The 25,974-nt window shown below is 37.5% G+C and overlaps 3 protein-coding genes across 6 annotated transcripts in view; all 3 read left to right on the forward strand.

Moving 5' to 3' along the window:
- Window positions 1-2,129: 2,129 nt before the first annotated feature.
- On the forward strand, window positions 2,130-25,848 carry LOC144649979 (proline-rich transmembrane protein 4-like). 4 transcript variants are annotated; one of them, XM_078509600.1, is made up of 2 exons: window positions 2,130-2,191; window positions 23,617-25,848. In XM_078509600.1, exon 2 carries the CDS (start codon window positions 23,634-23,636, stop codon window positions 24,612-24,614), a length of 981 nt encoding a protein of 326 aa, XP_078365726.1. In that variant the 5' UTR covers window positions 2,130-2,191; window positions 23,617-23,633; the 3' UTR covers window positions 24,615-25,848. The 4 variants fall into 4 exon arrangements, with proteins under 4 accessions (XP_078365726.1, XP_078365729.1, XP_078365727.1 ...); XM_078509603.1 differs by lacking the exon at window positions 2,130-2,191 and adding an exon at window positions 7,184-7,309; XM_078509601.1 differs by lacking the exon at window positions 2,130-2,191 and adding an exon at window positions 9,859-9,899.
- Window positions 2,970-25,974, forward strand: part of LOC144649978 (proline-rich transmembrane protein 4-like) — a 29,009-nt gene continuing 6,004 nt past the window's right edge. Inside the window, exon 1 of the mRNA XM_078509598.1 lies at window positions 2,970-3,056. The gene's annotated coding sequence lies outside the window, so the exon portion shown is untranslated. The remainder of the gene's footprint in view (window positions 3,057-25,974) is intronic.
- Window positions 5,523-7,302, forward strand: LOC144649975 (proline-rich transmembrane protein 4-like). The gene has a single exon (XM_078509593.1). The coding sequence runs from the start codon at window positions 6,301-6,303 to the stop codon at window positions 7,300-7,302; it is 1,002 nt and encodes a 333-aa protein (XP_078365719.1). The 5' UTR covers window positions 5,523-6,300.

Below are 25,974 nucleotides of genomic sequence, written 5' to 3' on the forward strand. Positions count from 1 at the left end.
TGTTTGTTTTTTTTTTTTTGTCGTTTTAAGGCAGTTTTGTCCTCACTACCTGCCTATGCGTGGCTAACTGCATCGTTCCCAAAGTACCGCTTCTCCCACGGGAAAGAAAAAGGTTTTTAGCTATATTTAAATTTTATATCATTCAAATGGAACGGAGTTAATCCTTGTATTAAGCTTAATGAAGTTTTCGTGAGCTCCCGTGAGGTGGGTTTACGATTTTTCCGCTTTGTAACCGCTAATAACTTACCTAATTACTAAGCTAATGACTTTTATGAGACAATGCTAACCTTTATTATGCTTCTATCCGTTTTAAAATTAGTTATGACACGCTTTGCTCAAAATAATCTTAAAGGAATCGTGTCAGGAGTGTTGAATGGTCAGAAATGTCAAATTTCTCATAAATATTAAAGAAAGAAAACTCTAGTTAGACTAAATTTAGTGATGTTCAAAATTATAAACCCTCATTGGCGACGAAACTTGCTGAGAGAGAAAGTAAAGTCGTAAAGTAGACTAGACATTTGTTTGCCAATGGGCAAAAAAACAGAAAAAAAGCTGACTATTGATTGAAACCTCGCTAAATCACTTATCCAGCACTCTGTAACAATTTAAGTTTTTACCTTCTGAAGTGAAAAGATGACATGTAGTTGTATGTCTTGCAGCCCGTTTCGTCATATGCATTACAACTATATTGAAATTGGGCGAACACAGTTTCTATAATATTTTTAGACCGTTTCTGTCTGAATTTGAAGAGAATGAAAGATATGATAAATTGAAGAAAGATTAATAAGTTTTATTCGTGGATACGTTTAAAAAGTAAGGACCACTTATTTATGTATGATGATATTGCAAATAGCAGTAAAGAGCAGTCAATAACACTCCATATCTTACCACTGATATGAAATTTAGGAGCAGGACTACTAGCTAGCCATTCATGGTTATGTTGTCGAGTCATTTTCCCTGCAGCCTTAAAAATATTAATTATTTAAAAGACTTCAGCCCTTTTATAAAATATTTCATCAAACACACCAAAAGCAAGTTGCTGACGAACGCCTCGTCATGCTGTTGACCTGAAACCATATTCACCAGGTTTAAAATAGCGAAATTAATTGTTTTTAACAGAAAATAACCGTTATTCTTATTTTATTTATTTTTTATGACTCAGCAATGTGAAAAATTTAATATATGCTCGATTTTATTTTCCAGATTCTTTATTTTAATATATACGGATTTAATTTTCCATTGGCTTCGCGGTGGTTTTAATTTGTGCCAATCATTTTGCAAGCTGTGGACGTTTGTAATCAAGCTGACTCACCTATTGGGAATAATTCCGGTATTAGGGCTTAGTTTTCACTGTTTACGCATATTTAGCATTTACGGGCGGACTGGGATCAGTTCCTATATTGGCCTCAACTTGTCAGCTGAGAATGAGTTGTGCATTTCAACCATTTTTGAAGTGTTCACTATCAGTTTTGACTGATTAGATATCGTCATCGCTGAATTTTAAAACTGGACTTTAAGTAGGTAGAAAATTATCTCTAAATCTGAAAAATCAGGCCTACAACGAAATATTGATCAGCAAGCCATGGATACAAATATGTACGCAAATGACCGTGGAAGGTTACGCGCGTCACAGAAAGAAAGCCATTACTAAATCTGAATTTTCGATTTTATTTGATTTAAGCGTTTTATTCAGTACGAGTTGAAAGATAAATTAGTTAGTTAATTCATACAGAGTTTCATACAGAATTAAACTTTTAGTTCCTCGTCGTAAAAAATCGCATAAATAGAGTTTCCCTTTCGGAAATTTGCAATTAAGCCAACATCTCAAACTTGGTATGAGTTCCAGCCACTTTTCATAACAGCTCTGATAAGCTTCTGCAATCGTTTCCTTTTTCGTTTTGATAAGAAAATATTATCTTCTGCATTCACCTTGTCTCAAGGACATCCTGTTCTCGCTCGATCGCTTTACAATATTTCTCATATCAGTTTCGTCTCTAGTTCCATCTCTTCTCGGAAACAACTATTGACAAACAGTATCTGATCAAGCCTTTATTTATGGTTTTTCTCCTCCCCTCTTTACCCGCTGATAAGCATCCAAATAAGACATGCAGCGTGGAATAGAATCACTCAGAGTCAATCGCAGCACAAGGGAGGGATGTTGGAATCATTTCGTTCTCCCGAAAGGTTAAAAGTAAGTGCTCTTTTCTATACTGATACTTATTTACTAATTCGCCCCTTTTCGAACTACTGCTGAAACCTTGAAATATATATTCTTCTATGGTCCATTATAAACCATAGTTTCTTTTAATTTTTGCAGAAAAATACCAACAAATAAATCGTTAACGGTACTTTGCATTACACGTATTACCATTTACATTAAAAACTGATTACCTCAGTTTGATTTCTTCAAAAAAAAACGGCTGTGTCCAACTGTCACAGCTCCGGTACCCTACCAAATTAATTTTTTTAAGTAAAAACTAATGCGTTATCTTCTTCGATTTTTATCGTTTATAGTAGTAGACAGCAATCAGTGAACTTGTCTTGTTTTGACCCAAAATACAAAATCCTGTCTTCTTGAAGAGGAGATTTAGACATTTGACAACATTTTTCTCTTTCAGCGAGCATGTTAGTTTGATTTTGAAATCGATCTCTCTACACTATTACAAAGTTACGGGTAACTTATTATTTCAGACATCGATTGTATCAGTTGTTCCTGCCATCATCATGAAAGTTAATATTCTCAAAAATTTCCCCTCTATCATTTTGCTGATTAGCATGCGCACAGACAGACAACCAATTCTGCCTCGTGTCTAATTTTTCCGAAAAAAAGGGGGCGCGCAAGGAGAGACGGGTCGTCCTTCTACTTCCCATGGTCCCACGCACTTTGCCCTTATAAGGGTCTTGTAACCAGTTCCTCGCATTTCGCGCTCGTTCAGATGCGAATCACCTCTGGGGTCAACACCGTCAATTTTCCTTCAAGCAACGAGAAGACCAAGTGCAGCGCACTAAAGAAGTAACTATCATTTCACAGAAAGAGGGAGAAGGATTCGTAATCGGTAAGTCTTTCGAAAGGTTAGAAGTAAGTCCTTTTCTAATTCTAGCTTATTCTTTTACATGTCAACTAATTCAACCTCCTCCCTGGTTTTGAAGTAAAACGTATAGGGTCTTAATATTTACAAAATATTTCGATGGGTAATTGCCATTCGTACAATATGTGAAGTGACTTTTTAATTTTTGCCAAATTAAAGGTTGTATCATTCTATTTTTACATTGTTAAATGTAACTAACATTTTTGTTTCTAATTCTAAACGACGCACTGAAATTGTCAATAGTGTCGAAAACTGTGGGCGGAAAGTTTATTCACCGGTCACGTACAGCTCCTACCGCTAAACTTTATGAAGTTCCAGTGTCCTTAATAAAGTATAAGACACTAGTTTTTAGTGTTTGGAGCTCGAACGACCTTTCTAGAACAAATATGAAAATTCTAAGTTAGTTCATCAGTTTTCTGTTCTCAAAATCGATCTTTTACATAATTGCAAAACTCGTCCTCGCTCTCAATGTCGTTTATTTATATATCGAGCGCTCCGGATCTGTTTAATTACACTAAATTAAAAGTTTGTTCCTGCTGTCAAGTACAAAAGTGTTTTCTTTGTGTTGTGGGCATTTATTTCCTACATCGCGCAGCATTAACGGCCTTGTCATTCGCGCTAATTTAATTTACTTTGAGCGACTTCACTCTTTCATTTACCTTAATAATCTTAACACAAACGCTTATTTCTTAACCTAAACAGTAAAATCAATAGTTAAACATTTTTTTTAATGCCTTGTAAATGAAAGTTGTCTTGCTGAATGAAACCAAAAATTACAGCCTCTTTAAGCTTGTCACTTGTCACTGAAATCTACTTACACTTGTTTAAACTAATCATGTTTGTATGTCAGTATTGTATGATTTACCCGCCATGTGGCCTTCTCTGTTTGCGCCACCCCAAAGAAACCTTGCTCGCAGGCTATGCACAACGAAAACCCGGTTGTTTCAGAAATCTCTGGAATTTTCGTTCTGTTTTCGTTCAGCTGGTTTTTTGTTTAATTTTACATGATTTAAACAGAAGCAAGCAACAGAATAGGAGTAAGCGTTTCAGTACAGATTTGTCAGTGTTTTGTTTTGTTTTTTATACGGCAAAAGGTGTTCGTTTAGTTTAAAAGCGTTTTGCTTTATAGGCGTATACGGTTTTGTTTCTGGGGGATCTTTATTCCATTTTAGTCTTTCCTAGACAGAAAATATAGAAACATTTGAAAATGAATTTATTGACTTTTAATACATATATTCTTTGCGTCTCACCGACTGTTCTTAGTTACTTATACCGTGAAACTACAAGTTTTAACAAGCAATGACTCGACACGATTCTCACTGTTGTAACAGGGGCTTTTGTGGGGATTTAGCTCTATTGCTGAGCGGGAGGTGCCCTGCTTCCTTCCGGGATCTTTTATATCAAGTGGACCAAGACATCATCAAGGAACATTGTGTTTAGTGGTGACCTTGAATCTCCCGCTCACAAGTAGAACTCAACTGAAGTTATTACATAAAGGATAATTGTCATGATAACGAGTTTGTGGCCAATAGTGTTTCGGCAACTCAGTTAGACTTACGTAAAACATAAATCACAAAAAAAAACTGTGTAGCGCAAGCTAAGCAAATAGAGGAGATTCTAAGGATATTGCTTTTCACGCCCTTAAAACCTAGAGCTCAGCATTTCTTATTCGAAGGTTTTGTTCTAAGAGCAGGTGCAAAACACCTATACAACTAGCCTAACGACAACAGAAGGATTGTGTTGTTGAATTTCAAAATCTACATTTTTCCCGAAAAATGTTCCATAACACCATGAGCCCACCAATCTAAGCAGTTTGGGAAAAGAAGCCTGAAAATCAATTTTAGGGCTTAGCAAGCAATAACACGTTCATACCGTGTGCCCACCAGTTAAACAATTGGGGAACAGTTAACCCTGAAAAAAATTCAGGGCTTCAACGGGATAGACTAGAAGTTTATGTGTTAGTGTCAGATCATCAACGCAAAAAATTCATCTTTAATTATAGTTTGTGATAATTGAAGGTTATTTTATTTATAAAAGGACGAATTTCTTCTCGAGCGGTTTGTCAATCTTTTAATTAACTTCAGTGGAATTTCTTTAGCTCTTATCTTATTGGCCATTTCCAACTTACAACATCACCATTTTTCAATTGTGTTCAATGATCTAATTTCCATCACAGGTAATATTTCGCTTTTAACCGGAAAATATGGAACAAAATTAATTTTTCTCAGCTTGCTGTCGACATTACTGATGTGTGAGCCTGTTTAGAAAAGCATTTAAAACTGACAGAATTGATATTAATATTTGCATATTAACAAAACCAAGCAAACAATTTAGCGACAGGTATCACGTCTTTCGTGCACATAAGCTATTAAAGACATTAAATAATTAGCGTATCGCACGCCCCAAGCATTGTGACATTGTTATTTATTGAATGGCTTTAAGCATAGATTTCGTAATGTGGTCATTACTTCTCTGCATGGAGGTATAGACAAGGTCCAGCATTATCACACAAGGCTCAGTTGGTAGAAACCACTGATTGCCTGGAGCGACGTGAAGGTGGATCCAGCTTCAGTTTGCTACTAATTTACCTGATAAAGCTTCTTGAGTCAACCATTCCGGATTTTTGTTGTCAAAGCTAAGCGTCTTGTTTGCATTGTTAGCATTCAGTACTGACCTGAGCAGTACCTTGAAGACAAGATCCGTTTATGGGCCAATCTGAACGACCTTTAAAGCCGAAATTATATGAATTTTCGATTTCGGTCGACTATCGTTGAAAGGAAAAGTCGTCCGTTCTTCATTAGCAAGAGTTTATTGCACGTGAAAGCTCCTTACTCGAGGTCCTTATTCAACGAAAGACAGGAAAGGACAGGACTATAGGACTGTGAAGTACGGATCATAATATAAGCGTCGCACTTCTCTTCCAGTACGGTGCGCCATCGCCAACAACGATTCAATCCATTGTTTAGTTTTTAATCGTTTTTCAGTTGAAAGGTGCTAACAACAGCCCTAGCAAACGCACGGCAAAGAACAATAGACGAACGCTGTTTTTGTATTGATCGTGGGTCGCTTGTATTTGTTGTTGCAGCACGTTGTGTCCTAACGATTTCCCACAATTCCAGAGTGGGTATTGCTTCACACAACGTGTTGGTTTAGCTGTTCCAGTCAGCGAAACAATCATAATACATCTTCTCGCCTGTAGTTTTCTTTTACCATGTCAAGGTCTGAAAGGTCTCCGGGATCAACCAATATTTCACTTCATGCAGAACCCACTGGTGTCGCCCACGCCGAGCCAGGACCTGACTGGATTGTGGCAAAACAGCTTTGGGGACTTGCCTGGGAACTACACTGGGCTGGGTTCGGAGTCCTGTTTGGCATGTTAGCTATACACTCTTTCCTCGCTTTGTCGCATGTGAAGAAACAACAAGGATTTGGTCGAAGGCCTCTAGTTGTAGCTGTCAACTCTTTGCTTCTAACCTTAGGAGGAACGCGAGGGTTGTTTATGTTTTTGGACCCTTACGGATCCGGAGATAATGGGTTTCATAGCCCTCATTGGTTGACGAAGTTACTCTTCGGAATCACCTTTCCTTGCCTAACTTCGTCCTTTTGCTTGATCCATTTGGCTTTTCTGGAAGTCGCCAAGGTCCAATTTGGACCCAGAAAGCTTCAAAGTGTCCCCTTTTTAGGCGGGGTCATTACATCTCACTTCGTTATTGTCATAATCGCAGAAACTACAACTGCTATTAATGCGAAGTTAACGCCATTGCTGATAGTGTGTCAGTCATTTTTCATCCTTTGGGGCTTTCTTCTCTCAATAAGCTTCATTTACAGCGGTTTAAAAGTGATTCTTAGCTCTGAAAATGTACAGAAACAACTAGAGACGATCGAAAGTGGAACAGTTCAGAGGGCAAGTGGGAATCGACGGCATACAAGGACCATTAAGGTCGCAAAAGTCACATTAGCAACGACTATTTTGGGATTTGTTTGTTGTGGACTACAGCTGTATTCATTATTTGGTGTTTACAGCTTGTATAGCAAAGCAGTGGAACCTTCGCCTTGGCCATGGTGGGCTTTTCAGTCATCTTTCCGATTGGTGGAATTTTGCATGGCTTGCACTATAGCCTACAGTATTATGCAACGGTCGGAGCCGGTTGCAAACAATAACAATAAAAACACGACTGACTCAAAAACGCGCCTGAAAACTGAAGGAACATGAACAAAAGGTAATTTTTTATGATTGAAATTTAATTAAGCTAAGATGTTTTTTAACAGGACAGTGACCAGTCAAAAAGTCAATTTTAAAGAATTTCTCACTTACTACGTTTGACAACAGTTAAAAGGTTTACTCTGTAAAAGTCAAGTTTTAATGTGATAATACTTTTCGGCATTACAATTGTTGAACACCGAAAGTGCAAACAAGAGGAAAAGGAGTCAACAAATGACAAATTATATATTGTAAATATGTAAATCATGTAAATCTGCAAATCTTAGCGAATATATAGTTTACTCTTACAAGTCATCTACTTTAGTTTGTGATGTTTCGATTCCGTAGCTCATGGATTTGAATCAGTTTAGGGATTTGTTGAAGTCTCAGATAAGTCCCGTTTTTCTCTCTTTTTATTAACCGAACAGCTTATACCAGCAATCTTTCCTTTTTTCAGTTTGAACTTTCACATGCAATTTCATGATGGCTTAATAAAACAGTGTAAATAAGATGTAAATTACAAACTAAAGAACCATTTTAGGTCTTATTTATTTCTGGTTTTTATCGACTCCATTGTTATTAAAATGACAATAATTTCACCACAATAATTAAGTTTGTGACGAACAGTCACCTTCAGTGACAAAATGATCCAAAGTTGAAGCAAGGCGACCGCGGAAGTTTATCACTGAACAAATCTGGATTTACTGGTGAGTTCAAATTCACCGAAATTAAGAATCGATTAAGAAAAAAGTCCTAGCAATAGAAGTGTCTTTTTTCGCCGCGAACATTCAATTTGAATACTTTTAAATTCTCATCGAAATCGACTGGACATTCCTGGCTGAGATTAGTAAGTTCTCAGTCTAAGCCAGAATATATAACTATTATCATGAGTCGGATCGATTTATCTGTAGTGTACCGGCGAGAGTCGTATCTACGCTTTTGTGTTTTAAAAAGGTCGACGCGATTAGATATTTCTCTCTTTGCGGAAGGATCCGGAACTAACAGGGTAAACTTAAGGTTAAAAAGAAAGAGTGCGATTTTTGTTGAAAAGCACATGAAGTACGCTCATTGCACGAAATCATGAAAAGTGATAATTTCACTTTTCCATATAAGTTTACCATCTGTAATAGTGTTGTAGTTGTTGTAATGTTACGATCAACTAGCCTTTTGAAGAAAGCTTGAGAAGCAGAAATTTTAACGAAGTGTTCCTTTACCGACTGCTGACATAAAGCAATAAAACGATGTTTAATGACACAAAATTGTCGTCCTATATAAGTATGATGATCAAGCTGCGAAATAAATCACCAAAACTAGGTTATTTGGCTGGGTTTGTAGGTAGAGGTTTATAATAATATTTATTTTATATATTTATGTTAATTCGGAGAACTTTTTCCAGCCCATTGCATCTACAAAGCACGCACGAAGTCAAAAATAAGTAAACGAAGCATGCGCATCGTGCAAAAAAAAAATCATCCCGCTTTGACAGGCGACAAAAAAGGTGCAGTTGTCATGACAGCGAAGCAGCAAATGCGAACGCTTTTTATTAATGTATTTTAGACTTATGCATAAGTAAAGAAACTAAGCGCGAATGAGGTGTAAAAGGACATTTGATGATGCGAATAACAAAGAGAACGGAACGCAAAAAGCAAATGGCAGAGCAAAACTGAACAGAGCCAGATGGCTCGATATGCGAAGTACAAATAGGTGCAATAGGTGGGACTTGAAATGTTTACTTGAATACGTTTATATCTTAAGTTTCACCCTATGGTCCGCAATTTCCGGAACGTTGTTAATTTACATTAAAACGTATGACCTTGACTTGAGATTAAATTGCAGGTTTTTCTTGCGTTTTATATAATTCAAAGTCGCTTAGCTAAAATCCTTTCATGGTTATCTCGAGTTTCCGAGACGTAAATCGTTAGAATTAAAAATTATATTCTGCTAGAAACTTGTGACTTTGGATTCCCATACACAAAATACAGCCACAGTTATTTCTGATATGCTTACCTACTCGACGGAATGGCGGATTACGGAACTGGATTCAGAACTGGATCCAATGTTTTTAATTTTTTAGAATTCCTTCACGATCACCAAAAATGACATCATCATACGACCACGCTTTGTCTTGACAAGTTTACCATGACTTCAAAAATTTTGTTTGCTCTTCTGAAAGTGGCGTTTCCCCTTGATACGTGTTTCTTGTCGAAAATCTGGCACGTTTGTTTCTCAACAAGGAAATTTGTCAAAGAGAATTCGATTTGTTAATAAATTTTTGGTCATTCGCTCAAACGAGCACATTAGCTTGCCTTTAACTCGTTCGCGTGCATTACGGTAAAGAATTTCGATTTAGAGCAATTGTTTTATCTGTTTACCAAAATGTGTTATCTAGCAGCTGTAATTGTACAGCTAAACTGCTCATGATCAAATTAGTTGTCAAATTGAGTGAAGGCCTGTAAACGGAACCAATCGAATTCAAAGTTCACATTTCAGTTTTATTCACGGTGTCACCATGACAATTTTTTGCATTTAGAACAGTAAGCTCAACAAAATGATCTCACTTCGACTTCGAGCAAGGCGGGGCAAATTTATCAACAAACTCAGACTTACTGGTAAGTGCAATATTCCCAAAATTGACCACCAAAGAGGTGTTATAATGCCAACACTTATTTTATTTTCCATCTCATTGACTGAGATGGACAACCTTAAAATTGATATTTATGGTTAACTTTGCAGTATGGGCTCGACTAATTAATTGCAGTGATATAAAACGTTGCATTGATATTTCGCCCTCTGGGGCACCAAAAAGATAATTTATCTGACCTCTCCCTTAGTTTTTTAAGATCCATGAAAGCGCCCCGTCAAAGTCATACTAAGATAAAGGTTAAAAAATTAAGATAGGATGCGACCTTGCCTGAAGCGAATGCAAAACAGAAACGCACCGGTTAAATCGGGGATCGCGAAAGGTGTGGACAGTTAGATATTGCAATTTATTTAATTTCTATTTTATCAGCTTCGCCATGTTGCAACAATGTAAACGTAAAAATTGCATTTACAAAATAAGAAGAAAAGCAAAAAAACCAACACACACAATAGTGGCCACCCCGCACTGCAAAAACAAAAATATTGAAATGGTAATACTTTTATTCACACAAGATTTTTCCTCTTAAAAAATAGTAAGTTACAGAACTTACAAAGTAACAAAGTTTTATTTTTATTTCTTACATTTGGTCAGATTTAGCAGAGGTTACAACTTTCAACTTTCAACTTTATTCTTTCTATATGGCTTGGCATCATATCACTGCTAATTTCCATGACAGGTGATTCAAGTGGAAAGTAGATGTGAAAATGCAGACCATCAAGTAAATACTTATTTGTTGCATTGGAACCCAAGACGGATTGAAAATTCAGGATAGTGCCGCGATAGAGAGCTTGAATACTCATATCAAGAGAATGTTTCAGTTTAAAAGGAAATGGTAGGCACATAAATAATTGAAAATTATTTCACTAGTCGAGAAAAGAGCGGTAGGATATTAATTTCAATAAAGGCCGTATATAATTGCATTCGGCGATTAAAAAGCTGTGTTTATTTGACTTCGAATGCGATACACGTTCACCGCTGTAAATCGAACATGACAATAAAAACAGCAAATTTAAAGTGTCTTTCGTTAATTTAAACTGTGCAAATCGGAAGCGTTTGGAAAAATTAATTTAATTTAGGCGGAGAAGTCAGTCATTTTATTAGTCTTGCAGCTCAACTGACAAGGTGTGATTCATTCCCTTATGCCAATATTGTCTGTGGTATAGGATTATTATAAACTTTGTTCTATTGTCCTATATTATGTTTCTATAGAAGGGTTATTTATTTAAAACATTTCTGTTTGGTTAAAATTCTCAAATTAAAATGAAAAAGAAATTCCCGTTAAAATGACTTCAGAATGCAATATTGATTGACATTTTGGAGGTCAGTAGAAGTGGAAAAGGAAAGACTAGTTTCCCCGACCGGACAACAATCATTGTGATATGATAAACGGTAAGTTTTTAAGGGCCTGGTTACCCTAGCAAGAGGGTTAGAAGAAAGCCCGGGTTTACAAGCAAAAAATCGCAGGTAGGGTAACCCTACTACCCGGGTCCACTTACACCGGTTACGCTTCAGTTAATTCCGTTCCAGTGCAAAAATACGACAAATTGTGAATGAACACGATGTTTCTTGGTCACAATTCGCTGTTTTTGTCGGTATTTTTAAACATATTTAGCTTCTTGGAGCCAAAATAAAGTTGTCCCGGGTAGGCGAGTTATCCCTAGCAGAGCGTTTGCAAGGCGCTAGGGTAACCCTAGCTGCCTTGTAAACACGTCGATGAAAAAATAAGAAATGTGGGAGCGCTAGGGTAACCCTAGCACTAGGGTTACCCTACCTGCTTGTAAACAGGCCCTAAGAGGTACACCAACAGTCCCCCGACTGGAATATTCGAATAGTAACAGGCACAGATATCAAAGTCACATAACCTTGAGTCACCCCGGCGTTCGTCGTTTGCCTGAGTCCACGAAATAGAACTGACAATAGGTTTTCGTCAAAGATTCATACTTTTGCCTGTTGGTCATATATCGTAAAAGCACGACCTTAATTTTGAAAGAGGGCCTCGCATTTTTGTTTATATCGCGAGGACTAATACCCCATAGTCTCAGAAACGCTCGCTGTTACTTGAACCATGGAAGCAGAAAAATAGGAAGAAAGCAAAACATGAAATATATTAATAGATGTACTCTGCATCGAATTCAAGGAACAATATAATATACAGTTGAACCCTGGTAACTCGAACTCTGAAGGGAAACGAAAAACATTTCGAGTTAGCGGGGTTTTGAGTTATCGGGGTCGATTGAATATTTAATTAGCCAGTTAATAATTGATAGTTAACTGATTTTACAGCCAGTATAGTGCAAATTAAACTTATCTCGTCAGAAACACTAACACAATCATAAATTCTTATGATAAGAGTGGAAAAAGGCCGTCAAATACGTGATCTGTTCGTTGCTTTAATCAATGGGCATCCGTGGCGAGTTGCAAGAACCGGAATTCGAGTTATCGGGGTAAATTTGACCCAAATTTGGATCAAGGGAAACGAAATTTAGTTCGAGTTAGCGGAGTTTTCGAGTTATCCGAGTTCGAGTTACCGAATTCTACTGTATGTTACATGATAAAGGCACGCATTTTCACTCGACACTAATTCGACTTATTCCTAGCATGCAGTGATCGTGGCCTCAATTATATTTTCACGAGTACTGGCTACGTTTACGTTTCCGTTGATTATTTACTTTTCTTCAATGTTAATTTGTTAAAATTTATTTCAAAGAAAGTAAGTGATTGCTTAGGAATGACATTAGAACATCCCCTTTGTTTAAATTTTCATTTCAATTACTTTGGAACCTAAATATAATTCTGGCAATGGATAATTGCTAGTCGATCGACAAACAGTCGGCAGCTGAGGGCGGTAAAAAAATACATTAACTGAAAACTGAAAAGCAACCGCACACCGGAAAATTGTACTGACTTAGCATGCATTTAACGCTTTCCACTGACACAAAACTACATAAACAAACCGCATTCGACTGACTTACTCCAATAAAGCAACGGTTACTCTATTTACAAAAATATATTATCATGAAATTTAGCTAACAGGTTGAGATAAAAATGACAAATTTGTGCTACTTCAACATCTCTTGTGTAGACACCTCATTCGATGGTTTGACATATAATACGCATGGATATTTTGCGAGTTAGTAGTAAAAATACGAGCAATGAGCAAAATGTCCGCTCGTATTATATGTTATACCATCAAATAAGGGATCTATTATTCCACTATTTTTTCCACTACGATTGGATCCATATTCGGTAATTTTGTCCGCCCGTATTTTTGCCCCGTTTTACAGTGTAATAACGTGGCATATTTTGGGCGTTCTGTTGCCCATTATGGTAAAATAGCGCAATAGTGGAAGAATAAATGGCGGTGTTGAGATATCCAAAGCAAATTGTTAACCATACTTGAATTTGCATTTTGTCCAAACTATGTTCAAATAGCCACCGAAAGACAACGGAAGACAACGCAAGACAGAACCATTTTAGGCCATCTATTATTTGAAAGTTGGTGTAACAGAAAACAATAAGACGAAATCATTATTCTTGCAAGGCTAGGAAAGTCGCTCGCTCTTACATGGCCAGTTTTCAAGGGTTAACATACTAAAAGCGAATCATTATTTGAAAACAGAAACGAACCAGTTACTATACAGTGTATTACAGATAGGTGTTCGAGTTTCTGGAAAACACTTGTTTGTATTGATCGAATTGCTTTGTTTTCGTTCGGTATTAATTCAGTGATAGAAGGTTGATAGTTCTCGCTTTTATCTAGAACCATTTGGCTTTTCTAGAACGCATCCAAGTCGAATGTATGAAAGCGAATCATTGTCTGAAAACAGAAACGAACCAGTTACAGTGTATTACAGATAGGTGTGCGAGTTTCTGGAAAACACTTGTTTGTATTGATTGAATTGCTTTGTTTTCGTTCGGTATATTAATTGATTGAAGGTTGATAGTTCTCGCTTTTATCTAGAACCATTTGGGCTTTTCTAAAACGCATCCAAATTGAATGTATGAAAAGCAACAAAGTGCACGCATTTTAGGCGCGTGGCGAAATCATAACAACTTTATACTTTGTTGTCGTAATTATTTGAAGAAACCAACATCAAAGACGGATGTTTCCATCACATCTGATTGTGTGTGGTTACGGTTGTTCAGTTCCAAAGAACTTCCGAATGTACTTTTTGTTAGAGGTGTGGACATTAAAAAATTACAACTCGCAGTTGAAAAATCTAGTTTTAGTTCGCTTTCATGTCTAGCTGTCAATGTATTTCTTTGCTTTAACTGTGAAATTGACAAACACATTAACGACAAAAAAGTAAATTACGCACTAATCTGAAACAGTATGGCCTTTAAAGCCATTTTCCCAGGATCTGCAGTTACATTCTAATACAAGTTGTAAAGAAATTGAAGTCTAATGGTTTTGCGGCATCTTAAAATTCTTTTTAATCTTGTAATAATTACTCCGGTTGGAAATGCTTTACCCGACAGAGAAATATTAGCATTTCGCTTTATCTCCCACTGTATGTTATTCGGAATCAATACCCAAGGCCGGAATCTGACTGTCTTATCGATACTCAATGTTTTGACAAGCGATTTTTAATTAAAATTTTCTATTATAATTTTGAATCTTCTTTTGAACCTTAGTTTCTTTAAGTCGTTAAGCTCCACTCAGTATATATACCTTTTTATAATTATGATAGCAGACTTTTTCCTAATGGCTTGAAAAACATTAGAGTCAAGTATAGTTTTTCATTTTAATTACGGTTTGGATATTAATACAGATAATAACAGGACAATTTTCTATTGAAGAAATCTTGAAATGCATATTGGATCTGCACAATATTAATAACAATGGTTTTGCTGATAATAATCATAGTTTTTGGTCACAAACGTTAAGCTAGACAATTCGTACTCGCGAGGGCTATGAGCAAGACGAAATCTACCAACCGAAATTCGACACTTACTGGTAAGTTCAATCGCACGAAAATGTTTAAAAACTATCAAACCGGTTTTAATCTTGTGAACACTAATTTCAGTAACCAACGATTGCAATTTGTAGATTACTGAGCTCGCTTTTTTAATAACAGTGATGTACTTTTACTGATATTTCGCCCGCTTATTATTGCAGCGCGCGTACTGCGAATCTGATTTGTAAAGATATCAAAAATATAGTTAACTATGAATCTTCAAAAAGACACGTGAAGACGTTTTTCCTTAAGGAACCAGAAAAAACAACAACAAAGAAGTGTTAGAAAGATTGCGTGCGACGTTTTGGCGAAGGGGACACGCCACGCACTTTTAATTTCAGAATTGCGAGGAAAGATTTCAAATTGGTTGAATTCATCAACTTGATATTGTACTCTCACTCTACGATATCGGGTGACATGGTTTCTACCGAAGCGAACATTATTTTTCAATTTAAGCCGATTTACATTTTGTTGAAAATAAGTGTCATTATCCTGTTTTGGATCACACAAAAATTATTCACCATTCTAAGCAAGGGTCGAAACCAGAAAACAAGGTAATTTTGCTGAATTTATATTTATTTTAGGTGCTGTGGTGATTTTCAAAGGGTTACAACTATTGCAAATTTGTAGATTATTCATGTCAGTGGGGTGCAATAATAAAGATATAAATAATTTATAAATCCTATTATCATTCGATTTATTTTTCTCTTCCTTTTCATTGGTCGAGGGTCCACCACGTGACCTGCAAATAACTGCCTTCAAATAATGGTCTTTTCATGTCGGCAATAGCGTCTGACAGTGATTTTGGTGGAAAAAAATTCTGCTCATGCGTAGCTTTGTCCACTTCCGAGAAAAATGACAGCTAGTTTTCTAGAGTTGTTGGAGAACGATGGCTTTCCTTACTTTTAAGGGACTCGCGCTATATAGGGAAAACAACTGTCTAAATGCACGCGCAAAATGGCGTAAACAAAATTAGTACTACGCTAGTGCTACAGTTATCAATTTTTTAAAAAAGTGCTGCCCTTACTAACAAATAAAAGCTAACCGCAAGCAAACCGGAGTGGAACTAACCGCAAGCAAACCGGAGTGGAACTAACCGCAAGCAAACTGGAGTGGAACTAACCGCAAGCAAACTGAAGAACAAACGTGATGCGTTTTTTCAATAAATTTGTAAATTTGCGCGTACATCGCTTTTACAGTTTGTTTACGCCATTTTGCGCGTGCATTTAGACAGTTGTTTTCCCTATATAGCTCGAGTCCCTTAAAAGTAAAGAAAGCCTTTTTAATTTATACTACGCTAAAGCAGGCTCAGTAATCGAATAATAAAACAGTTATTGAACTCGGTCGACACAAATCTCATGATTTGTCTGTGTCTACCAGATCAATTATTTGTCTCAGCCGTCGGCAAACAATTAGCAATTATTGGATGAGGCCGAGTTTGATATGAAGAATTATGCAGATTTGGGAGGTATGTTAACAGCCTCAGCCTTCGGCTTCGACGGATAACACCCTCCTCGATCTGCATAATTCCTCAAATCATACGAAAGCCGAATTCAATAATTGTTTTATTATTCATTCAAAATATTTCCAGAACTCCAAATGCACAAAATGATCGATTTAATAGGGTTTTAACATTAGGCATAGTACACAAATATACAACAACGTTCGCTTTTAAATTTGATTTAAACTTCAAAAACTCGGTTACCTTCATTAAATTTCTTGTCCTTTATAATGTCGATATTTAGCCCCGGGGCGGGTATTTAGCACTTGCTTGAAGTGTCTATTGAAGCTTAATCTGATGACACAAAGCGATGTTTTCGAGTACAGGTTTCCATCGTTCTTGCTACTTCGACGTAGAATTTTCGTAAAACCGCTCCATCAAGTCCTCCGCTGTGGCTGGATCAGGGATCTTTTCCTCTTGAAGATACGCTTTCAAAATCGATCGACTCCCCTTCGTTGCTTTTTCCGTGTTTTGACTTTCCTTGTCTTCTAATAACTTTAAATTTTACCTCTTCGTAATGCTCAAATTTAGCGGCCATTTTCGCTTTTCAACCTGCTCGGCAGCAAAGCCGTTCAGTCTTGTGACGTCAGCGGTTCTTGGGAACGAGGTTGCGATCGGATAATCATCCTTGAGAACTAGGTTGCTATCCAATAAACATGGGTTATTGACCAAGCGTGAGGTCAAGATGGCAGGATATTGGCCAAGTTCTTTTTTTGCGTGTTTATGGACCGAGACGAAGTCGAGGTCGATAAACACGCCAAAAAAGAACGAGGCCAATATCCTGCCATCTTGACCGAACAAGCTTTTTTGAGTACTAAAAAGGAAGCCAGTTGCATGCACAATCAATGGCGCACGCTAAAATCATTTCATCGGTTTAAAAGTTTAATGAGTGACTGTCAAATTCTTGAATGAATCGAGACGAAGAAACACGATGCGACAACAGCGGAATTTAGCTCTTTTTAACCATCAAAAGGATATCGAAATTGCTTAAATTTTCGAATCAACGTTGACTTTGAAGCTTTGAAACAAGAATGTCCATTCCATCTGGCCACCAGCTTTTGAGTATTGGACGTTTTGCAGAGTATTTGCTCGCTTCTGGCGCTTCAGTTGTGCAAACCTACCGCGACACGAGCTGAAATTGTGATTGTTGAAAGCGTTTGGGACTTTCCACTTCACGGGAAAAGCTTGAACTTTTCTACATCATTAATTTAAATGTTCGACCCACCCATTATTCGACGTGAGCGTGAGAGGCTTCGGTGAAAAGATGTTAAGCTTGCAGTGCCTGGTTCGCTGTGCCGTCCGCTTTATTCCATGCAGGTTTGAAGATGTTACACAAGTTGAGTACTTCTTCAGGTATGCCACTGTCCTCAGTCTCTCCCTTTTCCGCCAAACAACTGACTGATATCATGTCTTGAAGTCGCTTTGCGAATTAATTTTTGTATTAGCCGGTTTTTGCGGCAAATAAGATTCACGAAACTCGTTAACATTTGTAGTTTAATTTGTTTGCTTTCATTCGCTTCAAAACCTATTTCTTTGTTATCAGACTTCCTTTCCCTAGAAACAGACAGACAATCTTTGTGTTGTTGTTCGGAAAATACTTTCATAGCGAAAAAATACGACGAAAATCTTTATCAAGTAGCGTCGGAAAAAAGTTTTTCGCTTGCGGGAGCACAGCGGGCGATCCCGAGCGGTCAAGATGGCTCCATCTTGACCGCTCGGGTAGCCAATCAGAGCACGAATTTCGCTTCATCTTGACCGCTCACGGAGCTAGTCATATAATAATTTTTGATATTGGGATTTTTGATATTGCGATCCAATAATTGGATTTTTCTCCAAATTTGGTCGGCGCTAGCCGAATAGCTGGAATTAGCCGGGGTTCGAAAGCCAATCAGAAACACGGTCTAAACATTTTGAATGAATAATAAATACTACTTATTAACCGAGAGTGAGGTCATTACAGGGGAATCTCAGACCGAGGCCTTGATGTATTGACCGAGCGATAGCGAGGTCAATACATCAAGGTCGAGGTCTGCGATTCCCCTGTAATGACCGAACGGACGAGGTTAATAAGTTATTTATTATATGGCCTTTAACACTATTAAAAAAAGAGTATAAACAAGGGGAAAAACACTGGAGGTAAAACTCGCTCTCTGTGGCTCTCTTCGTCGCTCATACTAAAGAAGTATCGGTATGCTTATATTTTTCTTTCAGTTATTGAAAAGATAATTATATTTTGTCGGCATTTTTTGTTGTTTTTGCCCCCTCGCTAGTAGCTTTTTCTCACAACTCAAAAAACCGTCGAGCCGAAAAAAATTTTGCATAATGCCCGGTCATTACAAGAAAATAATGCCCGCTCAGCAGCCAATTAGAGCGCGCGTACAATGGTAGCCATATAATAATTGAACTTATTGATCTGCTCGCCACTGACAAAACACCTTATTTTGCTCAACCTCGTGCAATAACTTTTAATTATCATCGGTCTTCTTTGTATAAAGAGGCCAAACAGACTTTAAACTATAAAATTATGGCTGCTGGTAGGAGCCCGCTGGCTGATTTAACTGGGCAAAGAATTTCAGTTCCTCACAGGTTTTGATCAAATTACTTTTTTGATAATCTTTTCTTCAATACGCATGTGCTGAACAACCAAAGTTTGTTTAAAAGGAAGAGTAATTAAACATCTGACCATTTTTAATTAATTTTCTTGCTTCCAACAAATATTGCCTTCCAACACATCCCTAAATTTAACAAATCAAACGATTAACTTGTTATAATAATTTGGATTAGTATAATTTCCAGAGGTGAATTCAATTCTGATTGGTCGAGAAGCTCGGACTAAGGCGCAATATTCACCGCGCTAGGCGGTGAATATTGCATCTGAAGATTTGGCTACTAAGCCATGCCACGTTTGCCATCCAAGCCAGTGAACATGGCGGCATTTGCTAAATGAAAATTTCTCTCATTTAAAAGAAATCACTCCAAACCCTGGATATTTGAAACATTGGAAAGTTTGCAAATTTACTACCAAGGCTTTTGGACCGAAAATATTTTCAAGAGATGGTTTTCAAGGCATTAGAATTGATCGTAAACATGGTGATTTTGAAGATAGCACACGGCCATGTACTCAGTCAGATCGACTGTCAAAACATTATTTAGTTCTCTTCTCACTGCAGCTAGAAATTTCGAGAGGATTCACACAATTGCTCAGAAGTCACCAACGATTAAACAAAGGTACCGGATATCTATCTTTTTCGTAGAGTTTGTTTTGTTCCGTTTTATTGCTAAAACTTGAGTGTAAATTATGATTGATTTCAATCGATGAATTAAACTGGTTTACACGTATGCAAGCGAGCACTTCTGTGAGAGTTCTGTTTGTTGTTTTCTTGTTTTCTATTGTTATTTTGCAGTTTTTGATACTCACCTCTGAAAATTATACTAAAACAATTATTCGCCTCAGGATCAGTGATTATTGTTGAAAGATTATTCAACAATAATCACTACGCCTTCGGCGAATAATTGTTAATTATTATTTCTTGAAGAGCTATTGCTGAATTTAATTGAGTGCTTGCGTTTTTTACCTTTTTTGCTTTTCTCAATCCGCTTAAATATGGTCTGATATTTTGATCATCTACAGATCACGACGTCACTCGTCCCCAGTCTGTCTCGTGAGAAAATGTTAAGACGCGTAGGATGATGGGAAGGAGGAAAGAGTCCTCTTCTTTTGCTCGTTCCCATCATCCCCGCGTCTGTGAAGCTTTTTCACAAAGTGGAGAAGAGCCAGTTTAGTTTTCCAGACTTTTTGCGGCTTGCTGGTATTTTTCTTATGTCTTGCTCAAGTTTTAAAACATCAATTGTCAATATTATCTAGGCGTTTCATAAAAAAACCGGTATAAAAATAACGGTTCCGGAATATTTCATCCCGATCCCCTAATTCTCTCAGATCCTATTGACCAACTCCAGTCCAGATTGTGAAATATTGACCTCGGTTTTTACTTTGTCTACAAAAAAAACTCTAGATATGGACCTCACACTAATAAAATATCGTGACTTCAGGGCGCTTCAGGCCTATTTTGCAAAACACTTATTTACCCGAAAGTATCACACCTGCCCCTTTTTAAAATTTAAACAGCTTATCACGAAATCTTAATTTAGAGGTTTGGTTATTTTCTTATTGTAAAAACTTGAACTACAGGAGGTAAAGAATTCACTTAAGTACGACATCAAAAGTTAAATTGAATTATTTTTCATTGATTGACGTCTTCGCCTCTCACGTCCAACGATAGCGTGGGTAGTCGAAAAGGTAATACTTAAACGCGAATAATTACGTTATAAAGACTTAGCTAAAAAAGTAGGCGTTAGAAGGAAGTTTTTTAGTAATTAGAGTCACTCTTGTTCGGCGAGCTGCCGGGACGAGAAAACGTAGGCCTTGCGGGAAAGTATGATTTGAATGATCTGAATAAATGATTTTTAGAATCTTATATAATGTTCCCAAGAGTTCCAAAAACTGGCTCCATGAGCAGATTTCTTTAATAAAGAAGCTAGCGTTTATGTAATTGAACTTATTATCTGTTTTGGCTAAGAGCGGTCCATGGCGGTCTTATGAAAGGTCATAAATGATGTTGGCATTTGTATAAAGCACCAGGCGGTAACATGCTAAAACAAGTGCAAGTTAGTATGTTTCGTGATATTAGGTCAGTTCACAAAATTAATTTGACATACCTTTCAAAATATATTACCCCGCTTTTTCAAAATATAGCCCACAATTTTTAAGCAACTTTATAAGTTCGCCTATGGTATCATTTTGTTGACATGTTCTCCTGCAGGTTTGAAAATTGAAGAGCATTAATGATTTATTTAAGGTGGGATGATTTCCGTTGCAGTCATTTTTCGCTTTTTGTATACCATAACTTGTTTATCCAAAACTCTTAATTGCGGTTTCAAGCTTTGTTAGCTTTTTTCCGCTAACGACTGATATCGTGACAGCAGCTGAAAAATAAATACTGTATACGCATAAATAACAGTTGCAATCCTCGGGTTTCAAATCATCGATTCCACTCTTCGGCCCTGAATAGTACAGAGGTAAGTCCTGATCAAGGGAATGCAAGCTCTGAAATTTAATTTGTTACCTAATTCTGTTTCCAAAACTGTCTGCACTTAGCTGCCTGGCTTAAATGCAACTATTTAATCAGTCAAATCAGCAAGTTTTTTTGCCAATTCGATGCTTTCATCCTTCGCGTTTGACGAAAGGCAAACAGTAAACACCCATAATCTCGCTATCAGTTCGGCTAAAGTTTATAACACTAATCAAATTAAGTGAATAACAACAGCATACAAGATAAGTGTCTTCCCTTGCCTATCGCTTATTTTCTGTTTTTCGATTTTTGTGTGGACTTTAAAGTCTACACATTGTTGTCATGCAGTTTTTTCCGATTGGGGGGTCACTTTCCGTGATAACTCGGGTTAGTGCTTTCGGAAGTTTTCGACAGTGATCGGAGAATCCGAAGTTTCGGTGAGATGGGCAGCCAAGGCAGTAAACCCAGAAATTCGATCAGTATCGAGTAAGTGGCACTTTATTCTTGAATCTAGAAGCCTTTTTGACACATCTTTCGAAGAGCGTGTGGTGGCTGGAAAATATACATCAAGGAAGAACTTCAAAGGCAGCGGTGGCGTAGATGAAAAGTGAAATAACAATCGCGACGGCTGAAATCTGCATATCTAATAAGCTGAACAACTGCGGTCGCAGGTCACGTTTCTTTTTTTTTTTTTCACACTTTTGACTCACTTTCCGTATTGTTTGTTTTTCTGTGCGGCTTGAGCACTTTTGATTCGCATATTAAAACGAATCAAATGTCTGGTTATTTATTTCTTTCAGCTTTACTACACACAATGAATGCACGACGAGTTGTATCAAAACAAGTTCGCTGATCATGTTGTTTTACTTGTCTTGGACTCCGGGATATAATTCACCAGCTCCATTTCTCTCAAGTAGTATATTTAGCAAAAGACCGATGTCGAATTTAGAACTGAACTAAAACATTGTCATGAAAAGAATAAAAATAACATCGAACCGTAGAATATGCATATATCCAAACCGTGCGACAAAATAATTTAATTGTCGGTTTAAATAACGTCCTTCGCCGCCTCTCAAAACACCGACTCCAAGTGAATATTTCGTGAACAGAAAAATATATTTCTCCGCCTTTCTACGCAAGCTACTAAGAAATTATTTGTGAAAGCTTATTGAAACGTTGTTATTCCAAAAAGGTTAAAAAAGAACTCATTGAAAGAAAACAAGTTTTTCGATGAGCTGTTTACACAAGCTTTACACAAAAAGTAAGGGTTGTGTAAACAAGCGATGCGAGACAGTTCACGTGCTCCACGCAACATTTCTTTTTTTTTAATGAAAATAGTATCCTATCTTGCTAGCGGTAAGGAAAGCCTTTGGTCTAATAACTGCTGTTCTTGTAGGATTCTAGGTTTTTATTTGCATGAAAAAAAGGCACCTGTCGTGAACGACGTGACAAAGGGTCACACCACGCTCATTGAAATTGCGTGACATCCCAAGCGGCAATGGTAACGTGTGTTTCTTGAAGCGTAGTACATAAGACAAGTAATAGAACACTTTGTTCTTCCAACAGTCTTGTAAAAATAAATTTGATTGATAAGTTCTTTGTTTTTTCGCCTTGTATCTCGAATTACTCGATTCGAAACTTGAAGTTGTTGACTGCTACAGTAACTCATTGATTAATTCATAATGTCAACTTTTATTCAAATGAAAGTCCACACATGTTCGCATAGCGGACTCACTTTTACTGTTATTTTAGTGTATTTAAGACCAAATTCGTTTTCGATTCCCGTTTCTATTTCGTCATTATAGGGCTGCTACGTTATGGATGGAACTCTCTATTTAAAAACTCAATTGACTTTGTAGATGAACCAACCATTTTAGCCACACTTTAAAGATGAAGCTTTTAATTAAGAGAATTTTTTAGATAGTTATTTTCTCTTATTTTTCTGTATTCTTGGATAGTAATTGTGTTACTGAAATATACAGAAATGTTTAAAATGTATATATTATGTATTTTAGTGACGTGATGGTATACTGAGCTCATCTCAGTTCTTATGAAATGCTCTTTGCAATAGGTTCATGTAAATGGCCGTCCTTACTTTAAATAGAAAAAAAAGGATCATTAATCAGACGAACTTATATCCTTATATTCGATTTGCAGACTTTTAAGTTGAAGCGATGTCAAACTCCACGAGTAAGCCGGCTGAACAGCCCACGGAAGCCATGCCCGAGCCCGGCCCGGATTGGCCAGTTGCGAAGAAAATCTGGGGATTGGCATGGGAGATGCATTGGATTGGCTTCGGCGTTCTGTTTGGCTTGCTAGCAATACACTCTTTAATAACTCTAGCGCTGGCAAAGCATAGAAAAGGATTTGGTCGCAAGCCTTTGTTTATAGCTATCAATTTGCTGCTGTTTACCCTTGGAGCCACCAGAGCCGTATACTTGTTGTTGGATCCGTACGAGTCCAGAGAAAATGGCGTGGAGGACCCAAAATGGATGACGCTTCTTCTCTTCGGAATTGCCTACCCGTGCCTAACATCAGCGTTTTGTTTGATTCACTTGGCTTTTCTTGAAGTGACAAAGCTTCAGATTGGCCCGAGCAAGCTGCAAGATGTAAGATACCTATCTGGGGTTATTGTAATCCATTTCATCGTCGTATTAACTGCAGAGACGACATCGTCCATGAAGCCAGAGTTGGACGCCCTTTTGATCGTGTGCCAGTCGTTCTTCATTCTCTGGGGCTTGATACTCTCGGGCAGTTTCATCTACAGCGGATGCAAGGTGATCAACCGCGTGGAAAACGTTCACGAGCAGCTCAATGCCATCGAGAAAAACGAGCGTCTTAGAAACAGAAGCAAGAAACCAAAGTCCAGCACAACCAAAGTGGCCAAAATCACACTTGTCACAAGTTTCCTGGGCATCGTAGTGTGTGGCTTGCAGGTTTACTCAATGGTAGGCGTGTATGGCTTGTACAGTCGAGTCGTTCATCCTTCTCCTTGGCCATGGTGGGCTTTTCAGTCAAGTTTTCGCCTGGTTGAGCTTGTCATGGCCTGCACGATTGCTTACAGTGTGATGCAACCGGAAGGAGGCAAGACGAAAAGAAACCGCACAGATACTTCGGAGGGAATGAATATGTCTTCGAGAGTGAAGCCACAGTAGAATACAGCTAGCTGACTTTAAAGTGCATGGAAACCCTGAAGATAACATAACATGTCATACCATATGGCATCATGGCATATGCCATGACTTGATGACATGACATAACATGATTTGACATGAAATGACATGACACATAACACAACATGAAGGCATTTAACATGACTTGACGTGGCGTGACGTGACATGACATGACGTGCGTGACGTGACATGTAATATGACTTGACGTGAAGTGGAGTAGCGTGCATGATGTATTTATCTCTCTGTAAGATAAAAAGAACAAGAGTGTCGACGTCATCACAATCGAGGGCACTAATCCCTGACGTAACAAAAATTCTTCTTAGAGTTAAAAGGACAGATAAACGTTGTAAGGTGTAAAATACAGCTATTTTCTGTAAATAGATATTTCCCGGCCATGAGAGCAACAGGCAATTTAAAAAGACAAAGATCGAGATTTATACAACGAAAAGCTAACGCTCGAAACGTCAGCTGCTCAAAAATCTAAAAGTGTTGCTAATTTTCTTTATCAATTTAACTGATGCACTGAACCTTAAAGTGGTGCACTCTGGCGTTCAGTTTAAGTCAGTAAAAGTTGTTCTACGTGCACTACTTGATGCTAGCTAAACTTAAAATCAACGTTATTCCAAATTTTAAGCCTGCACCACTGCAAAGTTTGCAAAAATGACCACATTGCAGACATTGTGATCACAGATCACATCTTGTGATTAACATAAATAAAATAAATCTCGATCTCAGATAAGTCTTCCTAAAAATAATTGGGTATAATGGTTTATGTTACCTGCGGGTAGCGATCTGCTGTCCGGTTTAGACGGACATTTGGATGAAAACGTTAGTAGATGTAAATTTGTACATAATGAAGCAGCTTAGTTCTAATTCTAATCTGCGAGATTGGGTAGCTTTGCGAAATTGGCAACCGATGAAAAGTACTGTATATAACGTTGTTCTTTTGCAACGTGAAGAATTCGATGGGTGGTTAAATGTCTTTTAGATGGACGCTGTTTTCATGCTAAAACATAAAGTTGAGGACCGTTATGTGTGTCTGGAATGAGAGAAGATCATAGCAATGTTAGTGCTCTAGAGCACTTAATTGTATTTGGTAGTTGTATTTCTTGACAAGTCACAGTCTGTGACATTTTTAAGGTTCAATTGCTTGCGAGTAGCAAACTGATGTGCGGTTTAGTTACGAAGGGTATAAATAAAAGTATGCAAAAATCGATGTTTTATGTACATAATTTTTTGTTTATTCTGAAACACCTTCCCTGGGCAATTTTTCGGGGTGGGGCACCTCGCTTACCTCGTTTTCGTTTGCACCTATTTTCCCGTTGTTTTCGACGTTTTGGGA

This window comes from Oculina patagonica, chromosome 4, assembly GCF_052425735.1.
Source record: "Oculina patagonica isolate OP01 chromosome 4, crgOcupat, whole genome shotgun sequence".
NCBI classification, from domain to species: Eukaryota; Metazoa; Cnidaria; class Anthozoa; order Scleractinia; family Oculinidae; genus Oculina; species Oculina patagonica.

Bases quoted from the DNA above. Each gene is read 5' to 3' on its own strand.
- LOC144649975 (XM_078509593.1), top strand. From the start codon at position 6,301: ATGTCAAGGTCTGAAAGGTCTCCGGGATCAACCAATATTTCACTTCAT.
- LOC144649979 (XM_078509600.1), top strand. From the start codon at position 23,634: ATGTCAAACTCCACGAGTAAGCCGGCTGAACAGCCCACGGAAGCCATG.